This window comes from Pseudoliparis swirei, chromosome 12, assembly GCF_029220125.1.
Source record: "Pseudoliparis swirei isolate HS2019 ecotype Mariana Trench chromosome 12, NWPU_hadal_v1, whole genome shotgun sequence".
In the NCBI taxonomy this organism is placed as follows: domain Eukaryota; kingdom Metazoa; phylum Chordata; class Actinopteri; order Perciformes; family Liparidae; genus Pseudoliparis; species Pseudoliparis swirei.
This window is the reverse complement of record NC_079399.1, coordinates 8446032-8468893: the sequence shown is the minus strand read 5'-3', so window position 1 is coordinate 8468893 and position 22862 is coordinate 8446032. Positions and strand designations below refer to the sequence as shown.

Here is a 22862-nt window from a genome sequence, read left to right as displayed (position 1 = left end):
CTGTCTCCCCGGAAACGCTATATATGGCTCGCTCGGTCCATTCAGCGATTGGCTGCTTTACTACAGCGACAAATCTGTTGCTGGAGCTCTATTCATATGCAGAGACAGGTGAAAAAGGCAGTGTGATAAATGGATGACACTTATTTCAGAAGCTCATGAATAATCAGCCGGTGTGCTGGAAGCTGTGTGGATTAATTAAATCATGCTGGGTTTCACAATATTGGTCCAAAATATATGATGTTGCAGCTGTTTTATTGCATGGTATAGCTTTTGCCAGCATAGTTCCAATCTCCGGGCTTTTCGGAGGGTATAGACCGACTGTTTTAAGAACTGTATTTTAATATATTGCATTATTATTGTCATCCTTACTCCTACAATAACATTCTGTTTCCTAGAATGCGCCAAAAATAATGAAGATATGTCTCGTGAACATATGTCGACGTATGGAGCATCATATGATGCAGATGCTGCATACATGAAATGACGTAGCTATAGTTCATTCATGACGATGGGCACCCCAAGCAGACGGGGGTGTCACTTCATAAAGGCTATGCGCGATATTTTTTAATATGCGAGTTTATAAAACAAGTAAAGTTGAAATGGTTACGAATATTGTTGTTCAATCATTACACGGATGTATAAGTTGAATTGGGAAAACATCCGCCCCCTTTCCCCCCTCTTGCCTCTCCCTCTGTGCGATGGTTCGGTCTTACCAAACAGATTTCATTCATAAAATTCCAGCTCACTATAAAAGGCGGGCCTCTCCACTATTTGCACAGTTACCATTTATGAACCCGGCAAATGGATTATAAGTAGTGGTTTAAGTGTGAGTTTTCTACTTAGGTTTGAGAGACTGTTGTATATTTTTATGCAGTTATTTTAAAAGAGAACATGCATCCAGACTCCAGCACTGAGTTCGACTCATCGTCCAGCTGTAGCACAGCATCGCCTGGCGGGGACACCCAGCATTCTCCTGACTCGCTTTTATCATCAGTGGACAGCACCAAGGTAGAAGCGGATCTGATCATCACACAAAATAATCCTCACACATTTTGCAGGATCATTCATGGACACGATTTACAGGTCGGAAACGGCGACTATGGCACATGTTCATATAACATCTCACATCCCGCATTTCATTTAACAGGAATACTGTCCAGTACTGGAAACGATTCTATACAAACACATAGGCAATCCATAGGCGCCATGCATCTATGGAATCCGCGAAAAACAACACCATAATGTTCAGTGTTAAGTCAGTGATATTGTCATACTTTAACATAGAACTGTCTTGGATGTGACCTTTCATTATAGAGTGGTGGTGGTGATGATGATGATATAGATGATGACAATGACTGATAAGGACGTGGTAATCAGGCATACATATGATGTTGATATAGATTCCTATAGACCTTATTGATTTGGTCTTTTTTTGGAGGGCATTCCTCAGCCAAATGATTGATGTACCATTTAAGCACATCTAAAAAGGTCAGCCTCGAACGTGGTTTCTCACTAATCAGAGCTAAATTAGTGTTTGCCTGCATGCACTTGCATGTCTCTGTGTGTTTTTCCAGGATGCTGAGACCAGTGCATCGGACTCCTTTGTTCCGACTGTGACTGCAATCTCAAGCTCGCCGGATCTAAGGTGGATGGTGCAGCCGACGGTCATCACATCTGTCTCTCCGTCGTCCGGCCGTGCAAAGACTAAAAGTCGCGGCTCGACCCAGTTGTCTTGCCCGGCAGGTGCAAACAAGGCAAAGCCCTCCAACAGGAAAGCGCTGAAAGACAAGGTATGGGAGAAAAGAGGATGGGGGCGGGGCCGGGGGAGTAATGAAATGTCAGTTCGGAGATAACGTTACAGGTAGCCAATCAATCAATCAATCAATGAGACCGCGTTGTTCTTCGACAATTCCCTTTCATAATCCTCACCACGCCTCCTTTCCACTGATGGAGGTTAATATGAAATTGCAATTATCGCGATATTTTCAACAGGACGTGACAGAGGATGCAATTGTTTTTGACCGTAAAGGACAATTAACGTCACGACGATAGAGCAAATAAATGACTGCAGGGAGTTGCACATCAGGTGATTTGATTACGTCAAATTGGTGCAGCGAGTAATTACTTCTGGAGTAACGAGCACAGCGCTGTTTATAAATGTGAAATCGCATTAAAGTGCGCGTTCACGTGGTCGACTGTACACCGTGCCAGTGGTGCAGCATTTTAACGCCAGAGCTGGAAGAGAGTCTGCAGCGACCAGATCAGTATTCCTAGCACTGTCAGGACGATTTTTCTTCTTCTTCTTCTTTTGGCAAGTGAAATGGTGCCGAAAAGCCAACTGCTGATATGGCGAAACTCAGCAGGAAGCGCATTTAAAAGGTTTTTTTCTCCTGATTGATTTTAGCCTTCCAAAGAGGAGGAGGGAAGGAGGAGGATCAGGAGGGAGAGGAACAAAATTGCTGCAGCAAAGTGTCGTAACAGACGGAGGGAGCTGATCGACACTCTGCAGGCTGTAAGTAGGCTGTTTTACTTAATTATAACATCCACACAGGATGGTATGGATGTCATGTCATCAGTTGTTACAACATAATAATAACAGGAGCACATACACCTGGCAATGTGTTCATGCCTTCCTCTTGCCAAGTCTTTTATCTGATTCTGTTCCGCCTCACCTCAGGAAACGGACCAGCTCGAAGACGAGAAATCTGCCCTCCAGGTGGAGATAGTCGACCTGCTGAAGGAGAAGGAGAGGCTGGAGCAGGTTTTAGTCTCCCACAAACCATCCTGCAAACTCCCTGCAAATGACGGTGACAAGGAGGAGGAGGAGGAGGAGGAGGAGGAGGAGGAGGAGGATAAAGAAGATGATGTTGACATCATGCTGCAGGATCCTCCGGCCTCCCCGCAGCTGCTGTCCATCTTTGAGGATGGCAAACCCCCGGAGAGCAACACAGCCATCGGGGAAGCCTCCATTGGTCAAGACATGGACAGTGTCCCCATCATCCCCGCTGCAGCCATTTTGGGGAACTCCAACATCCTCCTGTGTTCGAGTGCAGAGGAGGAGGCTCTGGAGGACCTAAAAGGAGACGACCTGGACGACTTGGTGCCCAGCCTAGAGATGGCATTGACTCCAGACATGTCTTCCCCAGTCCCTGACATAGACCTGAGCGGCCCCTTCTGCCTCTCAGACTGGGAAACCCTTTACAAGTCTGTGGCAAATGACCTTGAGTCTTTGAGCACACCAATGTCCTCCAGTCCCACTTGTAGCAATTACCGCACAGTGTTTTCCTTTAATTACTCCGAGATTGATTCCTTGGCGGAGGGCTTTGAGAGCCTCAAAGGCAGCCTTGGTGCATCTGAGTTAATGAAAGATAGTCTTAACTCTCCAACACTTCTGGCCTTGTGAATGCAAAGAAGTTATGCAACGATACTGTTATTGTATTCTAAAACCGCCAGCAAGCTATATGATCTCTCTCTCGCTCTCTTAAAAACAATGTTTTGTAGTGTGAGTTTTGATGTTGTATAAATCTTGACATCAAAGGTTGTGTACATGACATGTTTTCTGTGACTGTAACACGGTTTGACTTCTTCCATTTTGCTGGTGCAATTCTCTGAGGGAGACTTTGCCTGGTAACAAAAATGCATGCAAATACAAGTCATGAAGAGGTGGTATCTTGTGTTTTTGATGTGATGTGAAGTTAGATCATACTCAATAGCCAAATGTAATCGTACTACTGTTAACAAAGTTGTGTTGTAACAAGTGAAAATAGCAGGGTTATAGTGTATGGTGTCACATCTTGCTGTAAGGTGTCCCCTAACATTTCCTTTCAAGTTTTTTTCCATTCCAAAAAATAAATAAAAGATCACTTCATGTATTTTATCAAGATGTATTTTATGACATAGTTTATTTTTGTACTTATAAAAAAATATCAGATGCAAAAATTGTATAACGCTGTAAATAAAATAAGACAACCACAAGCATTGTCCTGTTATCATTCAGGGATATGTGAATGAACATTGTCAACAGGTTATATTTATCTTGTTATAACTTATAAGAGTAACTTTCCATCATCTTCATCAGATGGAGTTGGCTCCATGATGGAATTGCAGTTTCCTCATTGTTGGAGCATTTTTTTAGGCTTCTTATCTCTGTGTAAGTGTTTCAATGGTCTTTTCATACTGAGGAAGATCATGTAATAAGGTTAAAAGCTATAAACAGAAAGCTGTCTATGGACCTTGTGGTTTCCTGGAATGTGTTTTCCAAGGTTGACAATTCATTTTCATGCTTCAGGAATAAGACTGTATATATAGATGCTTGAGAAACCAGAAAGAAAAAGAAAATGTGTTCATCAACTACATTTGACCAAACTTTAAATGTCTAAAAAAAGATTATAAGATATGATCAAGAGCTCAGATACTAAATACACAATTGTTTCCAAGGTCAAGCACGTGAGTTTATAAACCAATATGGTGAAGGCTTAACAAATGTAAATCAGAACATCCATGACAATTGTTCAATTTCCCTCTGCTAATAAAGATGACGTAACATCAGATGCCAGCTTAATAAAACTAACTAATTTGCTTCAAGAAGATGGCCAAGAGTGAACTCAGGAATATTAATATTTTCAGCTGAGTCCGTAAAGATGCCAGTGAGCCTATTTTTGGATTCAGGATTACATAAAGTGCAACCACCGGGGACTGAAACGTGTTTAAAATGAGTGGGAGCTGCAGAAACAGCAGGTTAATTATTTATTAATGGTTCGTTCTCGGCTCATATTGTCACGGTCAAGGGAATCCGGCTCCACAGCAGCGTAGTGCGTGCGTGCTACGTCACCACGCGATACCCTTAAACGTGTCACTTCCGCTAACCATATTTGGGTATTTGCAGTTGTTTTGTTTCCACGGCAACGGGGTGTCATATTTTGAGGCCGGAGGACCTTACCGGAAAAGCTCGAAGCAGAGGAGCGAGCAGTAGCGCCGCTGATCGAAAACAGACAAACACGTTCTCATAAATTATAGAGCGGGTGTCACGTGCACGGAGATAAGTGGTCTAATTAGTAGCTTAACGGCGCCGAAGCCTTTCTCGGAACAGCAAACAAGGCATTTAACGACCACAGCCTATTGGTTTTGGGTTCTCACGGCAGCGATAACACGGCAGCGGTCAGTCGGTGCACTTCATGTGACCACATTCAGCGGAAACAAATACAATGTATTCATGCACGAATGGCAGCGAGCCTTTGCTGCGCGGTCTGCAACATCTGCCATGTTCCCATGATCGGAGTTGTGGCAGGAGGATGTAAGAAGTGCAGTTCGTCTTTTTCGCCAGAAGGGGGAGCTGCAGCGTGAGCAGCGTCCAGACCCACACTGAGTTTCTCTTCATTATATTTCCTAACGGCTGATGATGACTAATAAAACATTTACTTTTATCTCTGTTTTCAGTGCTTTATTTTGTACTGTTTTATTCACTTCCAGGGATTAGTAAACTCACCTCACGTCTGAGTATTTAGTTATTTTATTGTTTCATTATTCGAGATGTTTTCCTTATTTAGGTAAAACATTTGTTCGCCCGTCAGATCTGAAGACAACTGACTCACTCTTGTCCACTTGTTCCATCAAAGTATTTGTGTCCAGCAGTGTGATTAACTCCACAGCCCATTTCAGAATTGTAGAATATTAAATGATAGATCACGTTGTTCACAACCAACCATCAAGCCACAAACCTGACTGGACGAGATGTGAGCTGAGGCTTATTCTCAGGGTTGGATTCTGGAGAATGTGGCAGCGGTGGATGAGGTATTCAGATCTTTTAGTGAAATTAACTCTATCACAATGTATGACTCGTACATTCAAAATTATACACAAGTAACAGAAAAGAAGTCATAACAGCAACATACACTGAATGTATAAACAAGTAAACATACTCTACAGGCAGATCAATGTTATTATTGTTGTATTATTACATTGTGGTATAACCAATAATTCTACAATGTTTTCTAAGCTATCAAAAGCTCTGTCTAAGATGAAGCATTTTAGTTAATTGCTGTTGGGTAAAATAAATCAATTGCATTTAATAGACTCATCATTTCCACAGACAATATAAAAACCTAGCCATATACTCCAGGACCACATCTTACCTGATGACTCAGCCACAGACTGACAAGTTGATAACAATACTGCTGCTAAATATGATGACCTCATCCAAAATCTCCACTTATCACACACACGAATCAATATTCACAGACGGCGCAACGTTAGGCTTGTTAGTTGTTTGCGTTTGGTAAAGCTCAGTCTAAGCCTCCATACTTTTTTTTCTTTCTTACGTACCGGCAGTCTATGGCAACATAGCCTGTTTTTGTTTGTGTATATGTTTTCATGTTGAACACATAGGACGTGTGCACGGTAAAGCATTGACTCGCCCCTTTTTTAATTAATAAGAATCAAAAACATGGGGAAGTTTGCTTACTGCAGTTATGTTCCTGGCAACGTCATCCCTCTGTAATATGTCTCACATCGCCTGGTTACAGATCTCTGTCTTTCTATTATTTGTTGTGTGCTCGCTGTCTCCACCTCTGTTATCTCATACTCATACACCTCCTGACCACTTGCTTTCCTGCTTCTTGCGATATTCCCAAGGAAGTGCTATATTTACAGGAATAAATCAATGTCATACGGGTTTGGGAGGACTGGGTCACCTGACTCTGAGATAACACACATGGACCCAAACAATACTGTAATAGTCCATCTCTAGATGATACAATACAAGAGAAAAAATATCTGATTTGATCATTTATCTTGAAGGGAAAAAAATATACACTACCGTTCAAAAGTTTGGGGTCACTTAGAAATGTCTTTATTTTTCAAAGAAAAGCACTGTTTTTTCAATAAAGATAACATTAATCAAAAATACACACTATACATTGTTAATGTGGTAAATGACTATTCTAGGTGGAAACGTCTGGTTTCTAATGAAATATCTCCATAGGTGTATAGAGGCCCATTTCCATCAACTATCACTCCAGTGTTCTAATGGTACATTGTGTTTGCTAATCGCCTTAGGAGACTAATATCTGATTAGAAAACCCTTGTGCAATTATGTTAGCACAGCTGAAAACAGTTATGCTGGTGATATAAGCTATAGAACTGGCCTTCCTTTGAGCTTGAAGTTTGAAGAACAAAATTAATACTTCAAATATTAATCATTATTTCTAACCTTGTCAATGTCTTGAATATATTTTCTATTCAATTCATTTGATAAATAAAAGTGAGTTTTCATGGAAGATACGAAATTGTCTGGATGACCCCAAACTTTTGAACGGTAGTGTACGTGTAATAACTGATGTGTTTAACACTGCACAAAAGAAGAATACATCTTTGTATTGAATAATGTGTTATTTCAAGACTTTGATGCAACAAGTTACTGGAGAATCCATGTCTGACAGCTCTTAAAACACTGGGAGCTTTGACTCAAATGGAAACAGCAGCCTCGTGTTGTGAGAGAGAGATGAAGATGAAGATGAAGACGGGGAGGGTTTAAAGTCAACAACCACGCAATTGGTGCTCTCGTGATTGATTTGATAATGGAGTTGATGAGAGTCTGCTACAGCGTCACAAATCAATCCATCAAGATGTGTGTGTATTTTATAGAGAGAAGAATGTTAAAAATACAGTAAGTATGAGTTGAGACACATTCATTGTTTTATTGCATGTTACTGTTTGAAAGAATTGATGTCCACTGAATAAACTCAAAATTACTCATGAACCATTTGTTGTCGGAAAAGAGGAAATATCTTCCCGTAGTAATGCACAACTGGCAAACTGCAGGATGTCTGTCCTTTTTGTTTGTTTGTAATAACCTGCATCTTTACACATCACTTTGACGTGTTCTACAACTGTCTGAGATTATTTCGAAAGAATAAGAAAAAGGAAGGAGGGAAAAAACTCAATGGAGTAGTGGTAAAAATAAAGTTGGTCTCTTCTGTCTCCAGTGCGGTGGACGATGAGTCAGCATTGTGTCTGGTTTTGTGGGTACTTCCCAAAGACGTGGTATTGGATAATACTATAACAAAACACTTAAACCCAACAGATGGTTTTTAATCAGGGTGAATAAGAGAGAAAATATGACTTGTTGATCCTTTTTAAGTATTAACAGGAATGCAAAGCATTTATAAGAAGCTGGTGTCTTTGGCATCAAATGTCATTAAAAATATTATCTTTATAATAAATTAATAAATAAAGAGACAGCATAAAGCTGTTTTGTTGTTTTACCTCGACTTCTGACGCCCAAACAGCAAGAAGTCTGCACGAGTTTGGCAACGCTGCAAAACCACAAACCGCTCTGCGTCTCCATTCATCCTTCAAGCATCTGGTGAAAAGTGCACCAGAGATTATTTGTCAAGGCAAAGATTCTGAACTTTTAAACAAACCACACGCTTCCAACTCCTCTCGAAACCCACCAGCGGGGCGTCGGTGTATTCTTACACGTTCACACCTTTGTGGAACAAATGAACATGCTCTGCATACTTGGGCTGCATATCCATACTGGTGTATCTTTTTTCACAGTGTCATCACCAACACTTATTGTTCTTGGCAGGAACAATTCCCTCTTCAAGGCTTAAAGAGCCAGAAGGGCCTGCACCATATGTGTTCATGCACTGAGTGACATCTCCGGATGCCTTCCTGCAGGCACCGAGAGATTCGGCTGAAAGTCCACACCTGCAAAGGGGAAAACCTCTGTTCATGAAACATGTCTGCTTGTTGGCTTACTTCTGCTTTATTAACCCCAAATGCATCCCCTAAAATGTGTCATCTATGTTAAGAGTGACTGTGACGCACAGCCCCCCCCCCCCCCCCCCCCTCAGATGCGAGACAAATCACAGACCCAAATTAGAGTCTAAAAAAAGGAACTGAGTGGGGTATTTTAGCGAGCCTCTAATAACTCGTCTGCTTGTTGGAGGTGGAACAGTTGAGAGCTCATCGTGTAAAACCCAACTGAGCCTCAGATTAAAGGTATAATAATAATCTGAGATATAATAAAAGATGCACAGCGTGAAGAGGTTATTCTTGAATGAAATAATATATGGCTAAATCAAACCTTACAGGCTTACATCATAGTCATGCACAACTTTAAGCATTGAAATAACAAATTAAAGAGAGATCGAGTGAGAAGCTTTCAGCATTATATTTCAGTTTTCATGTTCCTATAATGTGCTTTAAAGTGGCAATCTCCAAGATTTTCATTTAAATAAATGTCAGTTCAGTCAAGTATTGCAATATTGAAATATTAACTCAGACAAACTCTCTGTGAAGACACTCCCAGAGTAAAAATAGTAAAAATGTCTCCATTGTTTTAAAACTTAGCACACAATTCTGAAAACTACAATGTTATGATGGCTAAACTCTGAGCCCGATGCCATTGTTATCACTAACATATACATTTTAAATGACAACTTAAAGACAGCTTCAGACACATTTCAGTTGAGAGCAGAAGTAGTTACAGCTGCTCACACTAGAGGGAAGCAGCAAGAGGAGACCTTTTCTGGAACTTTCTGGAACCTCCATCAGAAATACTTCGAAGTGATTTTGTGCGTGTGTGATTTTTCTATGTGTTATTAATCAAGTCACAGCTTTATTAAGAAGAGCAAATAAAATCAGGTTTCGCAGCAGCTAAAGCTACATGTGCGAATACCCTGCAGGATTTACTGAATAACTAAGGCATTAAACTTCGTCTACCACCTGGAATAATACCTTGTCCACTCTCTGTGAGTTTGTCTGAGAAAGCTACCGAGTATTTTTCCCTTTAAGTCTTAGAAATATGTGTAATAGTCTTTAAAGTTACAGTCATTTTTGAAAGCTAAATAACCCAATTAAACAGAAAAGGATGGCTCTTCATTGTACTGGAAAACAAACCCTAAATGTTTCATTTGTAACTATACGAGGGAGGTGTTAAATGAGTTTGTTTTTTTGTCACTTTGAGGCCGCACGTTTTATTGGGCTGGTGAATTTTATTAGATCCTTAAAAGAGTCATTTCGTGTCTTGACATTATTTGCTGTTGACAAACCAAATCCCCTAAATGGCTAATTTCCATATTCTTAGGTTTTGCAGTCATTTATCAATTTTAAAATCTTCTGAGTAATCAGGCTTGAAGCCACATCCTTCCCCATAAATTATCACAAGTAGTGTGTTCTGAGGGATTTAAATGCCATTTCAAGCTAATAAAGACTAATAATAGAATGTGCTGTGTGCGGGGTAAAGTGTCCTAGTGTCACTCCTCCACACCAGAGGTTCCCAACCTGGGCTTCGGACCTCACAAGAGGTCACAGGATGAATCCGAGTGACCACAATATGATCAAAGGAATACGAGAGTGGAAAATAAATCATTCCGAAGATATTTTTCCGATTCTGAGACATTAAGTAAGTCCGTCCCGGGTTAACATCTTGTGTCTTGCCAGGAGGAGCAGGTAAGGAGACTCTGATTCGTTTCAGGGGTCACAAGCAAAGAGGTTGGGAGCAGTTCTCCATGATAAGTCCTCCAAATGCATTCAAATATCTGAGCCCTATAACATGTTTTATTGAAACGTGGAGACAGTGGTGGATAGTACATATGTACATGTAATTGAGTATTGTAGCTTACATAAGTGCAATTTTGTGATTGGTCTGCATTGAGTGTTCCCACAATATTGTATTTTTTTTAAACTCCAGATTGATGTACACTACCGTTCAAAAGTTTGGGGTCACTTAGAAATGTCTTTATTTTTCAAAGAAAAGCACTGTCTTTTCAATAAAGATAACATTAATACAAAATACACACTATACATTGTTAATGTGGTAAATGACTATTCTAGGTGGAAACGTCTGGTTTCTAATGAAATATCTCCATAGGTGTATAGAGGCCCATTTCCATCAACTATCACTCCAGTGTTCTAATGGTACATTGTGTTTGCTAATCACCTTAGAAGACTAATATCTGATTAGAAAACTCTTGTGCAATTATGTTAGCACAGCTGAAAACAGTTATGCTGGTGATATAAGCTATACAACTGGCCTTCCTTTGAGCTTGAAGTTTGAAGAACAAAATTAATACTTCAAATATTAATCATTATTTCTAACCTTGTCAATGTCTTGACTATATTTTCTATTCAATTTTCAATTCATTTGATAAATAAAAGTGAGTTTTCATGGAAGACACGAAATTGTCTGGATGACCACAAACTTTTGAACGGTAGTGTACGTGACAACTATATTGACTAATTACTCATAGTTAGACTTAACAAACAGAACACACGAGGAGAGGAGCTTATATATTGTGATGCAGCGCTTCAATTCAATTCAGTTTATTTGATATAGCCCAACATCACAAATTACAAATTTGCCTCAAAGGGCTTTACAGTACGTACACATACAACATCCCTGTCCCAGGACCTCACATCGGATCAGGAAAATCATTTTCATTAGTGTATAAAGTTTAAAAAGCATCACATACAAGTTGTGATATCTTATTAAAAAATGGATTTCAATACTCTGAAAGGGGATCTGCATGATGAGTACATTTACTTTTGATAGTTGCTGATAATACCATTATACTAACAATAATACTGATTAGTATGAATGCATTTGGAGACTTCTTGTACTTGGGGATCTGAACCTCTTCCACCAATGATTATATGTCATACATAAACAACCATGTGGACTGATGGGTCATGGTATTTTTGGCACAAGCTCAATCCCCTCATCCCGCCTGCCAACTGTCAAATAACAACACAGCTAAGACGAGAGTGTGTGTGTTTATAGCCATCTCTTTATTTACTGACTCGTTTATGGCTGGAGGCTTTGCGTTCATTCTGTCCATCTCTCTCTCTCCCTCCCACTGAAACTTTCCTCTCCTCCAGTCTGTGTATGTTTTTCGGTTGCTAGGGGTGGAGCAAACATCTTCAGCCCTCCTCTTGCATTATTTTCATCCATGCTTACGTCTGGGACAGCAGTTCCGCATTCCTGAGCCCTCGCAGACAAGATCAGTACTTAAACGGGCTGATGCAACGGCTCGGGTTAGTCCCACAGCCCGCATCCACTCCCGCTCCGTCCCATTATTACTGCGGATTTTCGGACGCACAACAGGTAAAGGCTGCGCGAGAGTCGCACGCGCCGCTATTGTTTTCTCCCGTGTGTTTTTCTGCGCTCGCTAAATGTTGTTACATATAAGCTTATTTGCATATATATATATATTGTTTTGTTGGTGTTGCCCTTTTCTCACCACGTTGTAGCGTTTAACGTCACGCAGAGTTATTTTTTTGTTGCACCACTTATAAAATAAATGTACGAAGACGTCTCTGCACTCGGTCGCAGTGGAAAAGTCTGGAGGGTTTTTTAAAAATAGTTGCAAAGTTCCCTCCGCCCCCCCCCCCGCCACCGCGCTGTTTACGGCAGAAAGGCAATGTGTTGCTACCACCGGGGGTCGGTTGGCGTTGTTGTAGCAACTGCCGCGCTCCGTTAAACGGCGGCGAGGCGGCCGAGTCTCCGTTTGCGTAACGGGAGGACGAGAGTCGGTTCCGCCGCGTGAAGACGGTTATGTAACGCGGCGGAGGGTTTCAACGACACCGCGCACCGACTCCGCGAGCTTCTCACACGGAAGAAACGTGCGAATTAAACTTTAGTCGGCACATAACCGGAACCGTGCAGACTGCTGTGACATTATTATCGGTTTGTTTTGGCTCTTTAGTTGGCACCGTATTTGCTAAACGCCTGTAAGACAGCAGCGGTGTGGCTGGGGAGATGATAACAAGGGCTGCGGTTTATTCTTATTATTGTATTATTAAGTAATGCATTTATCATTTACTTATTGATTCATTAATACATTATTCAGGCTTTACACTAAGCACTGCCCATCACAGTTGTTCAGAGGTCAAACACAAAGATACAGACATGATGGCAGAACATAGAAGAACACAAATGATATTTTCACATTTGAGAAAACAGGAAACGTTTAGTACTTTTATTTAAAAAAATCAATTATGACAATGATTTGTTTCAGCGCTCATCACAACACTAGGACTTGTGCTATGAATATTAATACGTATCCTTATACTTCTCTACAGCGTCCAAACACAGTCGCATCATTGACAGAAGACGACTGACAAGTTTTCTCTGAGTAAGTACATGTGCATTTAAATCAGTTTTACATTGAAATAATCAGAGATGCTCTCTTGAATATATCGCCTTCTGCTGCATGATTTATTTATGTATTTAGTAGAACTGTTTCACCTTGAAACATAAGTGATGTAAATGAAGTGTGAAGTTTATTTAGCAGCATGCGAGGACAACAAATAATGTGCACTCAGATTTACTCACATGTGTAATATTTGCTCATGCTCTGTATGTTTTACTGCATTCCAATACTACACTTCTTCTCGATTACCACAGCCGTCTTTTGCTTTCCCTGTGTTGTCACGATGAGCCGGTAAATAGCATCACCTGGTCCACATGAGGATCTTAAAAAAGATTTACACTTTACTGTGTAACAGGAGCCTCATTTGCACCAGAGGTATAGCTTTAGTTCTCTGCCCTTGTTGGCCTGAAGGTCAAAGGCCAATCATGGAATGGGAAATGTGATGGGGAGGGTGGGCTCATGTTGGACTTCATAGGTTCAGTGTTTCCCTGCATCGTGAGTGCATGCTCCTCAGCTGGTGCAGCACTCACTAGTACATCGACGTGTCATGCAGCCGGGGGGGGAAACTACGCGTGTGTTCTTTATATATGCGTTTCCTTTTTGTTTCTTTATTTGTGTTTGCGTGAGGGGGACGAGCGTTTGTTTATTTGTTTATTTATTGGATCCCCATTAGCTGACGCCTTAGCGACCGCTAATCTTCCTGGGGTCCACATCCTGGGGACGAGCGTGCGTTGCAGAGGATTTAAATGCCCCATGCACCTGCCCGGGCACATCCGTAGGATGGTTTCTGCATAAATGGAACGCTGCAGTGGATTAATGGGGAAGGGCTGGCGAGCCGACAAGCAAGCAGCACAGGGCCGACAGGGCTGAGAGGCTAGACGTGGGCGCACAGGGTTTATTTTAAGTAGAAATGCCTTCCAGTGGAGAGCTGGAATTGCCAAGCTGCACCCGAGTACACTGAATAGACAGCAGACGCATTGCAGGCGAGCGAGCCAACTATGCAACAGCTATAGGCTCAATGATACTAATACTAATGCTGGGGGAGCAGCTATTCACTGCTCTGTGTATCACATTGTACACCCCATAAGCCTTTCCACATGTTTTTTTAAAAACAGTGTGTCAGGACAGACTAGGCGTGCACTGTGGAAGCAAACACCCACATGTCCAAAGGTGTAACTGAGAGACGAGACATTAAAGCCAGAGGGATTTCTTTTTTGTGTGAAAGAAAAGCACCCAATAAAAGCTCCTTTTACATAGTTATGATTTCCAGATTTCCTGAATGTTATTTCTACTTGAGGGCAGTTTTCTCGATTTGCACTAAATTGTCACTAAACGTCGACCTCAGCATTGGCGTGAAGTGAACAACAAGACAGAGCGCATAGCACAGTGCAGCCACTGGGCTTGTTTAATCAGCAAGCGTGTGCTCGACGTGGGGCAGATGAGGAAATATCAGAGGACAAAGTATGAACCGGCATGGAAGTGACAGCCATGTGTTGCATAACAACGCAGATTGCTGCAACAGGCGGCATTATATCAGATTTTCTGGACTTGGTTGGCCAATAACTTCTTGGCAGGGATTGCACACGTTCTTGCGTTGGCTTTGTCATCGGCGTCACGTGAGGTCCTCGCATTTGAAATGTCTTTCGTCTGCAAGTTATATTTTGATTGGTATTGATTTGTTGATTCCACGTCTGGAGCTCAGAGCCAGACAAAGTCTGATCCTGATTTACAACGCAAAGAGAAACAGTGAAAATATAATAATTCAACCTGGACCACCCAGATGCAGAATATACATGTGTGACTGTCTGAATGGCATGAAGCAGGCCGAGCAGGAATCCAGCCAACGATCACATCGTAATGTTTGAATGAAGGCAGCCACAGTCCTCACGCCTGATGCATATCTGCAGGTGCTTTGGGTCTCAATTTTCCCGAGCACTTTTTAATTCTTCGGCTGACGTCCACAATGAAATGCAATAGTTAAACTACCCGCTCTCTCGTGTAACTTCATTGGTGACCTCTGCAGGCGTTGCGCTTCAGCTCGCTCACTGCTGAGACATCCAAACCGTTATTGCGAGGGGAAATTAAGCTCGCTCATTATCACCGCAGCTGAGGGTCTCATCATCATCAACGATATTGCAAGGTTAAATGTTTGTAATTGCGTCAAACTGCTTTGGGAAGGCTTAGTTATGTTCACGAGAGGCATCGCGAAAGGTTCCTCATATCTGCGGCAGCTGTTTAGCCGTTGAGAACGTCCAAAAGAGAACTGAAAGCCTCGATGAAAAGAGATCCCATTTTCTGTTGTGATAATCACTTCCACTCCCACACGTACTGTCACCCCGGAGTTTAATGCGCAGAGATGACTGAAGTACAAACAGCCAGTATTACAGTCTCTTCCCCCCCCTCTCACGCCTGGGTTCGGTCCCTCCAATGAAAATATAATGAGCGGTTTGAGGAATTTTGATGCTGTATATTTGGACTGTCCCGTCCTCGAGGAACGTCTGTGCCAAATTCCCTGGTTTCCTCAGAGGATTGCGAAAATGCTGTAACTCAACACACAGCCCGACTGAGTGCAGACGGTAATGATGATCGCTGAGACCTTGGCCGGAGATTGAGAGCGCATGCCTTGGCCTGAGCCCTCGCGCTCATTGTTCAAGCTGTAGACGCCGCTTTAAAAAGAGTTTTGAAAGATGCTGTTGTGTGTTTGTGTGTGTGTGTGTGTGTGTGTGTGTGTGTGTGTGTGTGTGTGGGCTGTGCGATGCATTCTTAGCCCAAAATGTGACTTTAATAAAGTAACACTGACAAAAAGCGGTCAAACAGAATCTTGGAACGTGTGCGCGTCTTTCCCATAATACCTCGATCCAGTGATTTTTAAAGTCGAGTAGTCTGGCAGCACAAATATTTAACTTTATGAAGCAAAGATAAATTCGCGAGCATATATATATATAGTTTTTAAATCCAGCTTGCCTGCCACCAAAAACACTGCGCGGATCCAGGTTGAATGTTAGTGGGCTCCTTTTTAAAAAAGCAGCAGTATATGAAGGTAATGAGTGGCCTTTGAAAACCCTCTGTAACCCCCCCCCCCCCTCCCTTTCACCGTCTCTATAGGGGATGAGGATAATAGGGCCTCCAGTCGTGCTGCAAGCTATTGGTAAGGGGCTGAATTCCTCAACACTGTTAATTGGTCTCAGCAATGACTCAGGAAACGGACACATTTGGTGGAGCTGAAGACAGATCGAGTATGTGAGCAAAGAAAGCAGTGGATGTGTGGAGTATCAGACACACCGACCGCCTACACGTTGCATATAGGAACCCTCACATGCACCCCTGCAGCAATCCGCTGCTCACTTACAGTTAGATTAGTGTTGGGCGGAAGCCAGAATCTGCGGAGAGTACGGTCCGATATTTCATAACTAATAAATGACGTTTCCGCTCCCCGCCTTTTTGGCTTCGGCTCGTCTGCTCTCGGTCGGCCCTGAGGGGCAGCAGTGCTGGGCTGTGTAGGTGTCTTTGTTTGAGGCCAGTGTGGGCCCGAAAGCTGTGGCACTGGCTTTTCTGCTCTACTGCAAAAGCACAGTAACCACGTTGCATCATCAAACGCTGACCACTAATCCTCGGCTGCAGGCTGCTGCTGACCGGAAAAAAAGGAGAAAAATACCCCTCTTTTGAAAAATGTAAAAATCACTTTGACTCCTGCATTTTGGGTACAATTACACGGAGAGAGACACGCATCAGCAAACTTTCCCCGCCTTGTGCAGATGATACTTCATCAGGCTTTCATGTCTCGTGGCTGGGTGTCGAATGTGCAGAGGGGGGATTTCAAGACACGTGTGTGGCAGGTTGCAAGAGACGGAACAGCTGGAACATAAAACACACGTTCTCCTCGTCTTACAAGTCACACTAACTATCGTGTTTGAGTTTACAGCAGTACTATAACTCGAATGGGGTGAAAACATAATTGAAGGTGTCCTGCATCAGACATCATTTCACCTTTTGTTTGCATGCCGCCAGTAAAACTACTTCAAGGACGGGTTTTTGATTTGTGCGATCTGATGTCATGCAGAGAAATATGAGGTTTACGCATGTTTATGTGCCGAAGTATTTCTGCGTGTGGAGGTCTGGGCTCGGCTGCGTGCTTCGACAAGCCGTCGCGTGGAATGGGAGCTTTGCTTGCGATGAGGAGGCTTGCATTACAAAGTACTGCACACAAGCCAGTCTGATAGGCAGAAGATAGAATTATTCCCGTTATGGCTTTTTTTTTTTTGGTGTCAATTTCCATCGAAGTGTTTGTCCAGAACGGGGCCTAATCTGAGTCTGCAAACGAGTCCTGAGTGTCTGGCCAACGTGGATATTGGACTCCATCTTGGCTCTGAAAGCGATTTGCTCAGTCATTCCTAATGGGTGCTTCAGTTTCCTGTGGCTGTTCTCTCAGCCCAGGGGTTAGTTTGCATTGCATCCTTTGAATTCCTGTACAGTTATTGGCCAGCGATGAACAATGCAAGACAATAACACGGCATACTCTTTTGTCACGAGCCGTCGGGTTTGATGTGAAACTTGGATCATAATCGTCGAAAGACTTTGTCGTAAATGCGTTGGTTCAAGTCCAACGACCTTTTGTTTGGCCATGAGCCTTTTTTTTTTTAGAGCGCTCCTTCTCAGTCACAACTGGATTAGCTGCCATATGGTCTTCCTTGTTCTTAGACAGCCTCTCCGCAGAGATAGAGAGAGGTAGAGAGAGAGAGAGAGAGAAAGAGAGAGAGGAAAAAGGCCCCGGCAGCTTCCATTCCTCCACCTCTCTCGGGAGTTTTGAGAGAGAGGGAATTTTGTTTGAGAGAGATTTTTACCAGAGCTGTCTTGTTCTTTTCCTCTCTAGCAAAAACAACAGGCTGCTGCCAAGTGCAGTGTAAATGGGAGTATACATACAGTGGGAGAGAGAGAAAAAGGGGAGGGCGGGGGCAGTCGGGATTTAAATAATGAAATGCCTCATTGGACACTGGCTCCACACACCAACTTGTCCTTGGAGCGAATAAATCATGCAGACTGGAGGTGGTAAGGAACAGGTCAGAAGTAGTGTGGAGGTGTGACAGCCTTAACAGTCAATGCACTGTAATACTTCAACGTTTGTGGTGATTAATATCTTGCTACAGTGACCCCCCCCCCCCCCAAGAAAAACATCATTTAGTGCCTAGATTGTTTAACGTATGCAGACAAGACTGTAATAACACTAACATCAAAGCATTTTGTGACAGATGTAGCTATATAATCTACATTATTTATCTGAGAGTAAAGACTATTGCGCATCTGAATTGAGTCCCTCTCGATAAAACTGGGCTGATTTGGTTTCCATCTCGCTCGACAGTAAACGTCCAACTGTGAAAACACTTCGAGACCAGCCCATAACCAGGGTGGAGTACATCAGAATAGAGTTACATAACCTTGTTTTTTTCATGACCTCCTCTTTGACTTTTGTAATAGAGTGAGTCGTTCAGCCCTGCAGGAAAAGTAGCAAAGAAAGAAAAAACCTGGTTTAACTTACAATACGGTCGGGCCTGTCAGCCAGTCAGCCACCAGCGTCGTCAGCTGTTTCCGAACCACCTCACAATACTCGTCTTTGTTGGTTTCATAAAAGAGGGTCTTTGTTCGGCCTGTGCCCGACCTGTGGAGGTTCAGATTCAACCCAATACTCACCAGGCAAATGGGATTCAAGATGTCAATGTACAGGTCACTCTGATATCATCAATGTTGTTTTTATGAACGTCTCGTAGCTTTGGGTTATTCGGGTTATCCTAGTCCATTCTGTCAGCTTGCCAACGTTATTGAAGTATCGGTTATTCAGTTGCCTCAGTCATGCAGGGGTTTTGTCAAAAACAACATTTGATCCACAAAGAGTTTCTGTTTCTATTCAGTGAAACATTTCTTTAGCGGAAAATGCGTAATGAGGTTTGCCTCTGCTACCCGTCTTCTATTAACTGGACATGTCACACCACTGCATTGAGTGTGGGTATTTTACATAAATACTTAACAGTAAAAGAAACATGTTCAGATGTTCTTCTCTTTAATTCACTGGTCTCATGCTGCCTCTCCTCAGAGATCGCATGGATGGGCAGGGTCCAGTCGGCTCATGTTTCACTGTTCCCATCTGTAACATTTGTTTTTTATTTGGCCATCAGAAGTTTTTCCAACTCTCGGTCCAACAGTAATTAGAGAGACGTCTTAATTCTCCAGCCACTTCCTTTTTAGTTCTCTGTTTTCTCCGCTCTGGACCACATTCCTCCCTGATTGCATTAGAAAGTGCTGCGGTGGACCCCGTTTAAAACGACCCGAAAGAGGGTGGCAGTGGAATGCACCAGCGCTACCCGCTCAGTTTTCAGAGAGCTTTCGGCATCCTGTGAATCCTCTTTTTTACGAAGAAGAAAACCACTCTCTGAATTCTGAGACGCTCCAGTGCAGCAAGTCTCCTGTGATCATCGCCGGCGGGTTTCATCGCTTCCCTTTTTGCATGTGAAAGTACAGAGATGAGCGCGTTGCTGCCGACAGGGAGACGTTTGTTTTTTCACCGGCTGCCGACTCAAAAGATAACACAGCTGTCAAAGCCGTCAACGTTTGAATGCATTCTTGGAAACGGCAACCCGTATTTAAAAGACGTTTGATGACGAGGACAGAAGACAGTAAATTCATCTTCCTTGTGGCTGGAACGCCATCGGCGTAAAATCATAATCACATCAAAGATACTGTCTGTTGACGGCAATATGATGAGGAACGTTAGAAATGTGACCAGAGAATAGACACAAACATCCCTTGAAATACAAATTGAGATCTATCCTTTGAACATGCAATACAAACAAGATGATTTAATGATGATTTAAATGATTTAAATACTTTGCGTTCCACTGTCTGAGCATTGCATTACATTTTCTGCGTCAGTGGCTTCTCTAAAGGCTTGCTTCTTCAGCGCTAATCCTCCCCTTCCTCTTTTCTCTCCCCCTACAGCAGCGGTGGTGGCCGGGTCGGACATGATGCCGGGACAGATCCCTGACCCTTCGCTGGCGGCGGGCTCCCTGCCCTGCCTGGGCCCGCTGGCGGGCATCTCGGCCACCACGCTCACTGACCAGCTCAAACTGGCTGACTTCCGCCAGCTGGGCACCATGCTGTCCCCGCTGCATTTCCTGGGGAGGCTAGGGAAGAGGTCGCTGGCCATCAAGACCGAGGTGAGGAGGGAGGAGGAGGAAAGGGGAAGTGTGCGGCGGTAGGGTGTGTGAAGGATCTAGATCGGAGGGTCAGAGGGGAGAAAGAAGGAGGAGCGTATTTGATTCTGGATGTTTCAAAACCTATCAAGGCCGCTTTTATTATTGACTGAGCGGATTTTATATTCCAGCGGGCTTGGTGTCTATAAATATATAATCTCCATCTATAAAGTGTTACTGAAAGGAGTAGATATAGAAATACAGTATCTGGCCATGATAAAATGATGTGATGATGCAATAAAGGAATGTTCATTTTGTAAATTAAATGTTGCCCCCTCTAGTGCTCACGAATAGTTGCACAAAATAGTTTAATTTGACAGCATTTCCCCCCCCACTGTTTTTAAAATGACAAAATCGCAATCCCACTTCACAGAAGGTCTTATCTGTAAATTGCGAGAAGGGAGAATTTGTGCCCATATTAATGTTGTTGACCATTTTTACTTGCATTTCCACATCATATTATCTTGGTAAATCAGCTATTTTGAAGAAATAAACATTAAACACTTTGTTTTTTGTATGTGCTATTAAAAACGTATACACATTTAAAATAATTTATATGCGAGACCAAATAATTTAGGAAATGTTTTTCCTCATCAGTAAAACAAACGGAACGTCAGTAGCCTTTCATACTAGATTCAACGTTACAAGAATGTTTCAATTATCAGATCAATACGAATGTCCAGGCTCCCTCACGCTGCTCAGAGGTATGAATGTCAAATAAAAGAAGAAAGGGAAGAAATTCTCCTGATTTATTTGGTGACCCTAATGACATCTCCTGTGGGTCCCGCCCTTGTCTTTGGGAGTGACTGATCTAGGTGATAACTACTATTACTTAAAGGTTTATGTCATTTGGAAAATAACGTTCACGCTCGTTTGACATATTACCAACACATTGTGTTTGCAGATGGACGAAGACGACGATAGGAGGAAACGGAGACGAGAGAAAAACAAGGTAGCAGCAGCACGATGCCGAAACAAAAAGAAGGAACGGACCGACTTCCTTCAAAGGGTGAGTTCATGACACGGCGACGCTCACTGATAAGCAGAAGCAGAGCAGCTAGGTGTGGTCGACAAAACTAGCCCGGACAGCGGATCTTAGCCACTCAACCCAAATCTGAACTTAACACGAGTTTCAAACGATCAAGATCACTGCTCCAAGTCGGGGTTTTCAGATGTAATAGATACAGGATTAACGACCGAGCAGCCGCTCTGAATAATGTATCCGTCTCGTAGTTTCTAATAATTCAACGTCTCCGTCCAGGAATCGGAGCGTCTGGAGATGGTGAACTGCGACCTGAAGGCCCAGATCGAGGAGCTCCGTCTGGAGAGGCAGCAGCTCATGGTGATGCTCAATCTCCACCGGCCCACCTGCATCGTGCGGACCGACAGCGTCAAGACGCCGGAGAGCGAGGCCAACCCCCTGTTGGAGCAGCTGTCCGCCGGCGCCAAGTGAAACCAGGAGACCCGGGGACGCCGAGTCCCTGACGCCCCCCAAACCGGCGGCACAGTGGGAGTCTTGTGAAAAGCTAACTGGCGCTACATTTCAAGACAAGCACTTGAGCTCCAAGCTGAAGACTTTTGGAGACTCTGCGCGAAGACCTGAGGTCGCACAGCTTCCTCAGCACTGCTACATGAGCTGGCTCTGTCCATCGGGAGACTGGCACTGCCCAGCTTCATCTCCACATCAAGTGTTGTTGTTGACACCCGCTGTGCCTCGTTGTTACTTCAACCATCTCTACGTAAAAGGGACCAATGGGAACAGTAGAGGACGCCTGGAAACGACGCTGAGGAACCACACTAATATGAATATGGTGCTCTGTTACAAAAGCCCTGAATAGATGGTGCGGCATTGTTTCAATGCAGAAGCTTAGTGTTCTGCAGCTTTCTTTTGGTATGCTAGCCGACATATACAGGTGTAGAGTCTTTAGGATACAATACTCGATACAAGTACACCAGACGGAGTAGAGTTTATTTAGTTTTTGTAATGTTGATTTCTATACTCTGCCTCGACGATGGCAGTAACCGGTTGATCCGAGTTGTGGTGACGCTGGCGTCATGAAAAGCACATATACACAAAATGTTTACACCCGTGTCTTTTGGACTTGTTGTCTGTCCATTATTGTACTTGTTTTATACTGCTTTGTATACATAAACATATATGAAATGCTTGTTAATCACTTGATGTGATTTGTCTTTTCCATCTTTCCAGTCCGCGTCTGTCATGTTGTGCTGTCAAACAGCTGTGAAAACAAGCGGAAGTCTTTTCAGATGAGCAGTATTCCAGTGTCTGTTCTGGACCTGTATTTGCCATGTATGAATGTTTCCATGAATAGATTAAATTTTATTTTCTAACTACAAAAAAGTGCATGTTTTATTTTTATTATTGTTAAAACAGATGTGGAAAATCTCAAGAGTTTCTCAGTGTAATTAGTCAAAGTCCTTGTGCTCGCGCCTCCCAGTCATA

General features: G+C 42.8%; 2 protein-coding genes across 4 annotated transcripts; both read left to right on the top strand.

Annotated features, from left to right (window-relative positions):
• The first annotated feature begins 891 nt into the window (after window positions 1-891).
• Window positions 892-3501, top strand: LOC130202820 (protein c-Fos-like). The gene is made up of 4 exons (XM_056428588.1): window positions 892-1008; window positions 1575-1790; window positions 2405-2512; window positions 2678-3501. Exons 1-4 carry the CDS (start codon window positions 892-894, stop codon window positions 3401-3403), a joined length of 1167 nt encoding a protein of 388 aa, XP_056284563.1. The 3' UTR covers window positions 3404-3501.
• An 8517-nt stretch (window positions 3502-12018) lies between these two features.
• LOC130202882 (jun dimerization protein 2-like) lies at window positions 12019-22570 on the top strand. 3 transcript variants are annotated; one of them, XM_056428707.1, is made up of 6 exons: window positions 12019-12109; window positions 13087-13139; window positions 16263-16305; window positions 20145-20362; window positions 21303-21407; window positions 21660-22570. In XM_056428707.1, the coding sequence occupies exons 3-6, from the start codon at window positions 16266-16268 to the stop codon at window positions 21849-21851; spliced, it is 555 nt and encodes a 184-aa protein (XP_056284682.1). In that variant the 5' UTR covers window positions 12019-12109; window positions 13087-13139; window positions 16263-16265; the 3' UTR covers window positions 21852-22570. The 3 variants fall into 3 exon arrangements, with proteins under 3 accessions (XP_056284682.1, XP_056284683.1, XP_056284680.1); XM_056428708.1 differs by lacking the exon at window positions 16263-16305; XM_056428705.1 differs by lacking the exons at window positions 12019-12109; window positions 13087-13139; window positions 16263-16305 and adding an exon at window positions 16330-16393.
• Window positions 22571-22862: the final 292 nt, after the last annotated feature.